The 13,056-nt window shown below is 48.0% G+C and overlaps 1 protein-coding gene across 1 annotated transcript; it reads left to right on the top strand.

The window, feature by feature from the left end:
* Positions 1-669: 669 nt before the first annotated feature.
* LOC149336706 (uncharacterized) lies at positions 670-12,061 on the top strand. Its single transcript, XM_089554758.1, has 3 exons — positions 670-1,085; positions 6,395-6,569; positions 11,777-12,061. The coding sequence occupies exons 1-3, from the start codon at positions 921-923 to the stop codon at positions 11,926-11,928; spliced, it is 492 nt and encodes a 163-aa protein (XP_089410884.1). The 5' UTR covers positions 670-920; the 3' UTR covers positions 11,929-12,061.
* The last annotated feature ends 995 nt before the right edge of the window (positions 12,062-13,056 follow it).

Raw genomic sequence — 13,056 nt, 5'->3', positions numbered from 1 at the left:
ACGTTAAACCCACAAAAAAAAATCCGCTTATGTCCACCTTCTCCGAGCTTCCCTTTTTTAGGTATATTGCCGTGCAAGGTTTGCCAATATCGCAGGTGAGGCGCATTTTTCACGAAGCGGCAGTGGGATGTCACGTGACTGCTGCTCTGCGGGCCAGTGGTCGTCGTCTAAACAGACCTTAAAGACCGTACCACTCCATATAGGTAGTTTACGGCCGCTGCTTGTTTGGAGGCCGGTTCTCTTAACAGTCACTTATCAAATGGTTGTCCACAGCTGTATCTGCTCCCAAACCGGTCATCGCGAACACACACACAAAAAAAACTAGAACAATCCACTTGCTGGGCCCTCCGAGGTATCGTTTGACCTCGGTTTTCTCGCTAGCACCTTCTTCGTTAACACGGAGCACTAGAAAACGACGTAACGCCACTCCGTTTGTCTTCGTCAATCTTTCTGCCCGTGTGCGTAGCGCTCTTCTGTCCGGTTTCGAACTGCGAAGCAACTCGTCCACAAACAAGTTCTGATAAGGCTCCTCCGGAAGTCGCTTTATATCTAAACTCGTTTCTCCTCCCGCGCTGCTAGCTTCAATGACTGCAGAGAGGCGGTTAAAGGGTTGACCTTGTTTATTTCTGTACCGTCTGATGCCAAGGAGAGGGCAAGAGGAGGCGCACGCCCCGCTTGCCCTCGCTCGATTTTGCTGCCTTTTTTCTTTCGTTTACAAACTCGAGGCCAAAAGCGACGTACTTCTATTCGCAGCGTGTGTCGCTGGCTGCGGGGCCGCTGTAAAGCTCGCCGTCTGTAGTCTGCACACCTGCCCAAGCATTCGTAAGGGCGTCTGAAGAAGCAGTCGTGCAGTTGAACTACACCGGGCGAGTAACTGACCTTGCCGCCGCGGAACGGGCAGCAGCATCGAGGCTTCGGCGATGGGGATCCTGAATAGTCCACGATGCGTTCTCGGTCTGCTGGTTCTCTGCGCCTGCGGGGCATTCGGCGAGGATCAGCAGTCCAGGCAGTCCAGGCAGTCCGCCAGTGCCAGTCGTGATCACGTTGAGCAACGTGACACGTCGTTCTGGCCGAACCCGAAACAGGTAGGCAAGGCTCTGTTGGTGTTGAAATATTAAGGCGGAAGCCTTTAATGCCTCATCGTTGTAAGCAGCAGTTGTCGACAGAAATGTCACGCTTTTCAGTTGGTCGAAACGGTCGTGAGGTCACAGTGCATGAATTTCAAACGGGGCCGATTGTACTTTGGCTAGTAACCATGCAACCAATTGAAGGGATCGTATGAATTTCAAACGGGGCCGATTGTACTTTGGCTAGTAACCATGCAACCAATTGAAGGGATCGTATAGTGATGCTCCGAGTGAGTGGGACTTAGTTCAGTTGATTTACTAATTAGCCTAATTGACCTTTCTAGACAGACCAGATAAATAAACAAAACCGAGAAGGAAGTTTGTCGAGTTGGGGAATCGAACCAGGGTCCCCGGAGTGCGAGACGAGCACGCTACCACTACGCCATGCCAGCACGATGGTTTAGAATGAACAAAGGCGCATTTAATGAATACGGTGTCTTCGTTCACTCCCATCTTCCTCCCTTCCCTTACGGCGAGGTTCAGGTGTCCACCGAGGTATGCGAGACAGATACATTTCCTCTCCTCAAAAACAAATTTACCGACAAGCAAGGCGTAGAGCCGAACGGGCGATGGCGTTCTGTGGACTCCCTGGCAGTGTTGCAAGACGCTGTCGCGTTCCACTCTTACAGGCGAAGCTTAAAATCTTAACCACACATCAGTCACACAAGCAGCAACACCGCGCTTAAGGCTTTAGCCTCACTGCACTTTAGGTCAACAAAGTGCCCCTTGAATTTTTTACCTGAAATTATTCGACGCTTCAAGGTCATTAACCCTGTTGTGCTTGCGGATATCAACCCTTCAGTTCTCATGTTTCAGCTGTAGACATAAAAGTTGCTGATGCAATGTATACACTGGAGAAGGCGTTCCTGTCCAAATCTGGACGTAGCTTTAGTGAGTGCGTTTCTCTGTTGCGTGTCGTTTTCTGCTGTTCTTCTACTGCGACCCTACGCAACCCTACACAACCCTACACCTCTACTCCAACCCTAACACCCGTTCAATACTTACTGCACCCACCAACTTCAACGAGCCAACTCAGTACTGCCACACCCACAACCGACTTAGCTCTATCTGCATGACTAGATATTGATGACGGATTGGTGAGCGATCGCGCTTAAACCGACTTGACGCATGGTCGCAAGCGGGTCGCACGATTGCCCTACACAACACTTCCGAATTCAAATCTCGCGGGCTTCGTTTACATTAAACTGGACTTAAAGAAATCACAAAGGACAGTTCTCAACGTGCTCTCTAACTTAGGAGCGAAAGATTTGTTGTGCGGTAACGTTGTAAATATGGGTAGTTTAGCTTTGTGCAGTAGCGAATTAAAAATATGCAGATGATGACGATGAAAACTTTTTTAATTGAACCTAAAATTGGTGGTCCGGCACCTTATTCCAAAAGTCCATTGAATCTAGGTGTGACTGTTGCCCTTTCGGCCAGCTCCTGCCGAACTTACGGCTGGCTCTAAGCAGGACGGCATTTCCTCCCACCGCACAATCGGCGTCGCTTCTATCCTTTCTGTTTCCGTGTTGTCTTCGCAGACCTATACCATGCGGTACAAGTCCGGCACTAAGCCACAGCACACGCATTGCGGCTCATAGTGTTCTGGGTAGACTGCGTGATGTCTTTTCGGGCTTGAATACGTATTTTTCTTCAACCTTCTCAGTGTTACTTCTTGTTCCTCTTCTAGTTCTTCATCCGGTAGCGCGAATAATATGTAGAAATGGTGAAGATTGTGAAGTGCTTGTTATCCGGCCTGGGTGTGACACAAAGGCAAATGCAGCACCAACAGCTGCTTATTGGCTGGAAACCGTAGAAGAGGAAGGTAAGACAGCTATGCGATGAAAGTTCAGTGCCCTCTGCGCTTACAGGGAGCAGGCCGGACCGGCCGAGGTGATAACCGGAACGAGATGTCGAGAGAAATACGACTCTCGGACAGGACGGAATGTAGAACATAGAAGCGGCGCTCGGAGCGGCAGTGCTACGATACGCAACAAACAACTGCCTACCACCGTGCGCTACTAGAATCTTCGTAAAACATGTTCGTTTTTGTTGCCTTTTGCGTTTCGCCTCCATCGGACGCGGCCACCGCGATGGAGGCGAGATACAAAAGGCACCCGTGTGCTGTGCGATGTCAGTGCACATTACAGATACATCCCCAGGCGGTAGAAATTATTCCAGAGACCTCCACTACGGCACCTTTCTTCTTTCACTCCCTCCTTTATTCCTTCCCTTAGGGCGCATTTCGGGTCAGTTTCTGCGTCATTTCCTTCCCTAGAAAACCAATTTCTTGGCATTATTTAGCTGAAGCATCCTGTGCAGGCAAAGCAGGGCGAAGCGGACATGCAGCCATTCAGTAGCTATAATAGTATACTTATAGAGGCGGGTCCGTGTTACAACCCGGCCAGATCAGTTAGTTACTCTGCTCAAGAACTCTCAAGTATGAGTAGGAGAGTAAAAAAAAAACGAAGTTTATACAGGCGCAGAAATTTAGTTGCGTCAGGTTCGGGCTATGAGTTTCTGAAGACACGAGGGACCTCCTGGAGCTCGCGACATGGCCTAGGGGACGCAATGTTTAATAATGAAGCAGCTTGAGAGGCGCAGCTAAACAGCGAGCTCTTTTTGAGAAACAAAAAGAAACCTGCGGAGCTTTATCTTTGATTTTAGGATCACCAAGGCTTTAGGATATTCGCTGCAGACAAGCTCTAACAGTGATTAAAAAAAATGGCAGGTGCAATAAGAGTTTGATATGGCGTTTTTGCCCCAGCAGTAGGCTTTTAATATTCGTGTTTTCGAATACGCTTTTATTATTCCGCATTTCATTCCTAAATGCTCCGATGGCGACGGCTACGGCACGAGTACTGATTCCTTTCGCACCCGCTGGAGGTGCTAACGCAGCGCGCCTTCTAAAGGTACTTTAGTGCATCCTGTGCATCCTCCCTCTCTGCTCCCCGTCTCGCGATCCTTCGCTCCGCCCACACAGCCCTTCTATCACAATGCCCACGTCCAAATGCCCACGTCCAAAGTTCAGGCAGTGACGAGCCTCTCGCACTCCATCGCTCGCTTTGACGTTGGCGGCTTTGGCCCGAGCGCTAGTTTCTGTCCCTCCCGCTAGAAGCGATATTGTACTTCACATGCCCCTCTTCTTTACTTATCTCCCACTTGCCTTTCCCTCTCCCACTTCTTCGCTCCACCCACACAACCCTCTAGCCGGAATGTCCACGCAGAATGTTCAGAAAACGCGGCCCAAGTTGCGTCCGTCGTCCTTGTCTCTCTCTCTCTCCGGCCAGCGCGGACGTGTCGACGTGGAAGTATCCCTCCCCTACCAGCGTGCTAAGGAGCACCTGTTACGTGGTTGCCATGGGAACCAACCGGAGGGTAGTTAACCTAGAAGGAGAAGAAGGGTTACCCTAGAAGAAGGAGGGTATGGCGAGATTTGGTTTTGGTTTTATGGGGTTTAACGTCCCGAAGCTACTCAGGCTTAGGAAGAAGTTTTGGCGAGAATGTAGAAAGGCGTACCACGGTAACTATCCGGAACATGACTGCCGTGGAAGGAGAACGAAGGGCGTCAATCTGCGGCCGCTGCTGCGAAACGCGCCGCCCGAGGGCAGGACCATCGGCGCTGCGCTGTGCTTCTAGACCGGCGGACTGTAGAGCAGATCGAGATGAAAGAAATAAGCGCCCTACACATGTGAGATCACTGTGATATTGTCTACCACAACTTATTGTAAAGTACAAATACCTTTAAAGCTGTCTCTGAATCTGAACGTTACAAAATACGGCTCCATCATTCGATCCGCGATTCTGGGCTCGGTAGCCGAACGCTGTAACCACTGAGGCCCCGCGGCAAGTCACTACAGCAAAGTTGTAGGCTAACAAGATAATAGTATCCAAAATTGGTAAATTGGTTTTCAAGGAAAGGAAATGGCGCAGTATCTCTCACACATATTTCGACGGACACCTGAACCGCGCCGTAAGTGAAGGAACGAAGGTGGGAGTGAAAGAAGAAAGAGAGAAAGAGGTGCCGTAGTGGAGGTCACCGGGATAATTTCGACCACCTGGGGGCCTTTAACGTGTACTGACATCGCACAGCACACGGGCGCATTTTGCGTTTCGCCTCCATCGAAACGCTGCCCCCGCGGTCGGGTTCAAACCCGGGTACTCCGGCTCGGTAGACGAGCGCCTTGGCGGGTATCTCCTCAGCCGATATTTTACTTGATGTCTTAGACTTCGGGTGTAATATGCAAATACTTTGGAGAACAAAATTAACTCCTTGAGTTATTACAATTCTGGTAAAGAGAGAAGAGTTCCCGAGCTGTTTACTAAATAGTGGGTAAAAACTTCTTTATACAATTCGGTCTTGTTGAAATGACGAGGCAAATGTTACGAACACTTGTGATTCAAGCTAATTATGCTTACAGAAAAAGAACGTTTTCTATCGAGCTCACTTTTCAATTAAAGCACGCCGTCATATCTGCCAGGTGTCGCAGCATGGGGCGCAGTGTGAGCTCGGGAGAGGGCCCGCGGTCTTGAAACCACGAGCTGAAATCCGATTGCGATGCAAGCACCGAGAAACTCAAGAGAGACCAATACGACTTCGTCTTCGTCGGTGCGAAGCTTTGTTTCAAGGATGGGGAAATATGTATTCTATAGTGATAAGGCAGGCAACCATCTTTGCAATCACTTTTCCTCTTCTCTTGAGTTTGATTTGACATGTTTTAACCAAGAAAATGTAGAACACAGTACACATACGAGCCTGTAAAAGCAAAACAAGCATCTTGGTAGCAGCACAACCCGAAATATACACCAGATCATGATCATTAAACTATGGTTAGGAGTTCCAATTAAAAGAAAAGGGGACACAAACTTGAACGAAAATACAGCACATGAAACAGACAGTTTAAGAAAATATATCATGCAAGCTATTGAGTCTTATCGGCACATAAAATATTACTCTTAAGGTCTTTTACTACCTCTTGTGCAGTACTTTAATAGGGGGTTTAACTGGCAGTAGGCGGATTTCGAAGATTCAACAGGACACGACACTGAATGTATTACTGACTTCCTCCATCAAGTAAGAAACTCAAACACTTCTAACTGCCGCTCAAAGTTCAACACGCCCATGGCCTACTTGCTGAACTGTCAGCGGATTCTTTGCTACACCTGTTCTCCGAATCCGTCCATCGCGTTCTGCGGAAGGAGTTGCAGAATATTGTGAAGGCGCCAACCTGGGCGAGAAAGCTAAAATTCTACTCTCTTTCTTCCAGAGAAACGACATCGGCGGTCCGTGCCGGAACGGCAACGACTGCCGACCAGAGCTGTGTTGCCTGCTGAGTCGGCACCACAGACGAACCTGCCAGCCACGGGCCGAGATGGGTGAACAGTGCACCGAATTCCAGGTCAAGGGCGGAGCCTATCCGGACCACTGTCCTTGCCTCGAAGGTATACGCAGCACTCTCTATCCACTTTTCATACGCTTTCGATCATTATAGCTGTGATCGAGGAGAGTGTGGTGAGGGGCTAGTTAATACGACATGATGAAAACAAATAACAACTGCGCAAAAAGGACGAGACAAGAGAAGAACTGCGCTTGTCCCGTAGGGTTCTTCTTCTCTCTTTTCCCATCCTTCTTGCAGAGTTATTCTTTTTAAGGCTAAGGCCTTTAATGCCTGATCGTTGTTGACAGAAGGTTGTCAGCAGAAGGTTGCCAGCAGAGGTGTCACGCTTTTCTAGTCAGACCAGGAAAAAAATCTTTGTACACGATGGGATTCTAACCACCATCCTTCCGTTCCGCAGCCGATCGTGCTAATGGCTACGCTACTTCCTGCCAACGCACATGTAGTTCTCATTGTCGAGGACGCTGGAGAGTATTTGGAGAAAGGCATCGAATCAGACGGATGCCTCCCAAACGCCCTCCAGCGTGTCTCCAGCATTCACAAACAATTGTGTGCTTAATTAACATCTTAACCCTACATCGGTGACACAAGCAGCAACATCGCGCTAAAGGCTTTCGCCTCACCGCACTTTAGGTCAACGAAGTGCCCCCCCCCCCCCTGAATTTTTTCTTATAGCCGAGGTATGTCTTGCGTGGCACACAAGTTTTTTACCGTAGCGATGACTTATTAGCCTATAGCTCGTCGTCTTTACATTTCATCCGTTGTTTCCGCGCTTCCAGCACTTCCACTTCCGCAATGGCAGTCGTTGAGCCGTTTTGAGTCATGAGATTGAAGTAGGGGTGTGCGAATAGTACTTTTGCAAACAGAATCGAATAAGAACAGTGTATCTAAAAAATGAATTGAATACGAATCGAATATAAGGGAGTAATTACTCTGGCATCCACCCAAGCGCAGCCATACGGCTACAAAGGAAAGCTATACAGCTTTCTCAGAAACCATAAGCTTGCCGTCCCGGTTAGCTCAGTTGGTAGAGCGACTGCTCCGGTGAAGCGGTGGTCCCGGCTTCGAACCCCGGACCAGGACGAATTTTTCTTTAACTGCGAAGTTTCTGAGAAAGCTGTATAGCTTTCCTTTGTAGCCGTATGGCTGCGCTTGGGTGGATGCCGGAGTAATTACTCCCTTATTACAAATTTACTCCACCTTGGGGGATTCCCCTAAACATTTGACCAACGAATCGATAATTGCTGCGAAACCAACACTACGCGAATCGCCGAGCCATTTCGCGGAGCTGACGCAAAGCCATACAGCGCATGCGCAGTAGCGGCGCATAGCTAGCGTGCCGGGGCCGCTGCCGCGCGCTCTCCATCTCCTCTCTCTCTCTCCCCTCGTTGCTTTCGCAGTCCTGCAGGCTTGACCAGATCTAAACCACTGCCAATATTTAGTACGATTCACCGTTACGGGTGCTAATCTTTGTACGGAACGCAATTCATTGCTAGCAACGAATATCTAGAGGCTGCAGCGCTGTCGAAGTTACAGCTGCAGCTAAGGTAAGGCGCAACAGTGATGTCCGGTATGAGGCACGCAGTGCGAAGTCATTATAATAACTGTGTGATCGTCATTTAATGGACCGCGCAAAATCACTTTTGGCTGCTGACGACAACAGTGGCGAACCAAAGCCACATCTCAGTTTATGAGAGGGACGATAGTTGTGCCTTCATTATCAGGCACGGAGGTCGGGTTTGCTAAACCTATCTGAATCCTGACTTGTTGCCCAGTCTTCCGGACCATACAGGGTCTGTTCTGAAAGTAGTAGGACTGGTTTTTCCCTGGGTGAACGGGCGGACGAGAGGCGGTCTGCGCGTGCAGGATCGTTGAAGAGGGATATAGGGATACACTCTTTTCTATTCCCGAGAATAAAATCGACGCTCAAGGGGACACATCACGGATCGGTAGCCGTGATTGAGAGAGCTAAACAGCATTCCGGTCCAGGCGTTCCTGGAGGCGTACGAAGACTGGAAAACTCATTGGCAGCAGCGTGCAGGTGCGGAAGGGTGCTACCTTGAAAAATTGTAATCGTTTGTACTATTCTCATGAAAAAAATTTTTAAAAAATGAGTCCTACTACTTTCAGAACAGACCCTGTATTTTCTAGCATTATGAACGCTGCCACACGACTGGACCACTTCGGGTCGCTCAACGCCCAGTCTAATAGCTTCAGTATGCTAAGTGACATCCGAGTGAGTTCTGTTTTTCACACAGCGATGGTATAAAAGCACGGCGTGCCTAAGTATGATTTTGGGTCAGTTATTCGAAAAGTATTCTAGAACTTCTTATTCCCTTCATTCCAAATTTTTTAAAATATTCACAAATTCACTTTTTTAAGTTAATCGAATAGGAACATATTCGATTCAGTATTCGTAAATTCCGAATATTCGCACACCCATAGAGCTCAACTATGTGTCCAATGGCAACTTTTGTAGTTGCACACAAAGTTGAGAAAGCGGCAGAAAAGGCCGAAGACGTCGCTAAGGCATAGGAAGAGCCGACGACCGCTGTTGAGCGTCAAGCAGCAAAAGCAGCGTTTAGCACTAAGCGGGCAGGCCATCGTAAAAAGGAGAAGCGACTGAACGCGTCGGCACATAAAGCACAAAGAGCGTTGAAGGAATCCGAGTACGCTATTCAGCTAAAAAAAGAAAAGGCGAAGGCAGCCGGAGAAGCCGTGCGCGTTGCCTAGCTCGAATTACAGAAGCGGCCGAAGAATGGGCCAGGTTGAAAATCCAAATACCCTGACGTGTACCGGTGTGCGGCTACCATCGTCTATTAGCCGTTTTATAGATGCGCTACACATTTGGTACAGTTCCTTGCTTGCTGGCGCCTGCTTCTGATAACGAGGTTATCTACAAATCTTTTGGTGATATTTAACTGGATAGCTTGGCTGTTTGTGTCTCCGCTGGCATTTGCAAGTCAAAGGCGTATTCATCTCCCCACAAATATCGAGCTAAACTTTTAATATTTTTCTTCTCCACACGGTTCACAATCGTGACGTTGATGACGGCGTCGAGTGCTTTAGGGGCTTCATGACTGCCGTCTTGGAGTGGCCGGCGGCAGTCGTCTGGCGTAAGAGACCTGTGGCCGTAAACTTCCTTGACGTCAAGGCTGCTAGTTTTTTTTTTTTTACGGCACGACCCGGAAATACCTGTCATCCATTTTCTGACAATTTCTACCATATATTATATGCTTTTCCATGAAAAGTGTATTGTTTTGCCATTAAAGTGCGGCCGTCGGTACATATTACAGGTTTGTCCTCCTCAGTTTGTCCTGAGAGTCCCATTCAGGCGTCCGTCAGAAAGACGACGATGCGGCCTTCTCATCGTAATATGTTAATATGTGGCAATTAGAACACGTAGCGCGGTAGGCTGTGGCGGTGGTGGACATGGTCTGAGGCCTCCCGAAACGAATGTCTTCTGTTTGCGTCGGCACTGGTTCAAATGCCGCTAAGGGAGACTTTCTTTGTTGAAAAATAGGGAAGTTATTTTTAATCGCCCGAACAGCGCAGAGGCGAAAGCCCAAAGGAAGACCGCACAGTAAAAGCGCTTCCTAACTAAGTGAATCACTACCAACTCAGCCAAATCCGAGCCTCAATGTTTGTTTGTTTGTTTTTTTGCAACTATTTGTAGAGAAAAATTGTAGATACGTCAGAACTTTTCGGCGTCAGGTTGGAGTTTAGCTTTGGCATCAGCTTCGCCGTGGGTTCTAGGGGATATTCGCCTGATTTTGCCGAGGATGGTAGGTAGAAGTATTGCATGCTCAAAAGTTGTGTCACACCTGTACCATGTTCAAACAAGTTCTGCTCACATTCCAGAGTGCTGTTGCATTAAATAGCACTCGGACCTTTTCTGTGTTTGGTCTTCGTGCGCGGTTTGTGGTAATTTTCAAGAAAGTATTCTGGGCTTCCCAAGAAACGACGCTGAGAAGTGACCATTACTCCCTTCTTCAAGGCACGTAATTCTCGTAAAGACTTCGTTTTACTTCATGCAGGGAACCGGGCATCATTGAATTAGGCCTTCCGCCTTCTTCTTAAGAATCTTCGCGACACGGAACTGGCGTAGACGTAGTGGCGGTACTTTTCTAAGCGTACACATGAGTGGTGAAAGAAGTCTGGTAGGACACGAACGTGCCGACTGGTCGAGTTTAGTTGGTTTTCTGTCTCAAGTATTACGGCGGAGTGATTGCCGGCAGAATAACGAAGTACAATCCCTCCAGTAGCTAACAAATAGCTTTGCAAAAATTATAGCATTGCACTCAAGTCTGCTAAGAGCGGAAATGCGAAAGCCTTTCCCTTTCCTCTCTTTCTCCTCTTCCTTTTACACTTCCCTTAACTTCACGGGACTCGAACCCACGACCTTTTTGCTACAACAATTATCATCATTACTATCTTCACCACTAACACCATCATCATTGCGATCACCAATATCCCTATCTCTAACTATCACCATCACTATCGTCCTCATCGCTATCACCAACTATCACTATCGCTAACAGAATTGGTGAACGAAGACCCCAGTGACATCACAGAGGACCAACTTCCGGCATCAACAAAGCCATGTAATCATCGTCATCATCATCAGCCTGACTATGCCTACTCCAGGGCAAAGGCCTCTTCCATGTCTCTCCAATTAACCCTGTCCTTCGCCAGTTGCGACCACCGTATTCCCGCAAATTTCTTTATCTCATCCACACGCCTAACTTTCTGCCGCCCTCTGCTACGCTTGCCTTCTCTTGGAATCCACTCCGTTACCCTTAACAGCCAGCGGTTATCTTGTCTTCACATTACATGCCCTGCCCAAGCCCACTTCTTCCTCTTGATTTCAACTAGGACGTCATTAACCCGCGTTTGTTCCCTCACCCACTCCGCCCGCTTCAGATCTCCTAACGTTACACCTATCATTTTTCTGTCCATAGCTCGCTGCGTTGTCCTTAACTTAAGCTGAACCCTTTTCGTTAGCCTCCACGTTTCTGCCCCATAGGTGAGTACCGGTAAGATACAGCTGTGGTATACTTTTCTCTTGGGGGATATTGTTAAACTGCCATTCATGATCTCCGAGAACCTGCCATATGCGCCCCACCCCATTGTTATTCTTCTAGTTATTTCCCTCTCATGATCCGTATCAGCGGTCACTACTTGCCCTAAGTAGACATATTCTCTTACTACTTCCAGCACCTAACTCTCATTGACACAAACCGTTCCTCGCAGGCATCTGCTCCCCGACCCTGGCTGGGCGCTACAACATAGGTGACAATGCAACATGCGTGCCATCCCAGGAGGAGAACCAGGAGCCGCACCTGCAGCGGGATGGACACCAGTTCTCTAGGCCTGTGCAGCGAAGGCGGCTTCGGTCCTTCTAACGGCGAACAAAGAGCCCAGTGGAGATGGCTGCCACCACTCCGCATTCCATTACACCTTCCAGCGCCTACTATACGCACCGAGGCATCTCCTTTATTACTATAACCTCATAAAAGCCAATACGACACAAGGGAGGCTCCAGCTGCTGTACTCCAGCCAGGAAACCTGGAGTCGAGAGTTGGACTCAAAGGACGTGCTTCCTGCAGTCCGTCTGGAAGCAAGTAACCATACGACGCCTCCAAATAAAAGTCTAAAAGAAAATGTCTGGTTTCAACCCGACTGCTTTTCAGTTTTTCGTCTACTAATTGACTGAGGAACATGCACGCCGAGTTACGTGCTTTGTGCGGGAAAAAAAATTAAAGCTAATTTTTCAGCTTCCGGCGAAAAAAGGTAGCAGCGCTGTTTTTTTCGTTAGCATGCCCATGAAAGGACAGGTTTTGTACCTATCAGCGGAACCGGTTGCTTCTTTTCGCGTAAAGAATAAACAGGAGATGGCGACACAATTCACCACAAAACACATCTACAACATACAATATACGATACAGCGAAAATGCTTCACACGTAGGTGATGCTAATATGAAATGAAAAACAAAATGCCTGCACAGACACGCATACGCGATGAATCGATGCTTCGGAAGTTCGTCTTTTTGTGAAAAGCATTCAACACACAAGACGCAGAACGGAGAACTCTGGTATGTAAGTTGCATTTAAACAATTTTTATAACAAGGCGTCTTCATTAAAACGTGTAGGCTTCTTCTATTCTCGTTCGGCCTTACAAACAAGCTGTCGCCATAGCGCAATATTTTCCGGAGCATTCAGAGCAATTTTGTTTAAGAATAACACGAACACTTAATAACCCAAGACAAGTATCTAGCGTAATGACAAAAAGTATACACCGTTTCAGTCAAGCGTGCTGACACTCATAGCCATCTCCTTCTTCGGTGCAGTAGTTACGCTCCCTCTTATGTATACCATAGACGGAATAAATATTATTACGCATCTCATCTCTTACCTCACACTGGCAGATGAAAAAACCTCTGAGTACGACGTCATAAATATTTCCTAAAATATTTCGGCACATATCGCGTTGTGTTTCTCTCACCGGCATTATTTCGAGCTCAACAGATTA

This window comes from Amblyomma mixtum, chromosome 7 (assembly GCF_055824585.1).
Source record: "Amblyomma mixtum isolate Tamu chromosome 7, ASM5582458v1, whole genome shotgun sequence".
NCBI classification, from domain to species: Eukaryota; Metazoa; Arthropoda; class Arachnida; order Ixodida; family Ixodidae; genus Amblyomma; species Amblyomma mixtum.
Note: the sequence above shows the minus strand (reverse complement) of the source record. Positions and strands in the feature narration are given on the sequence as shown.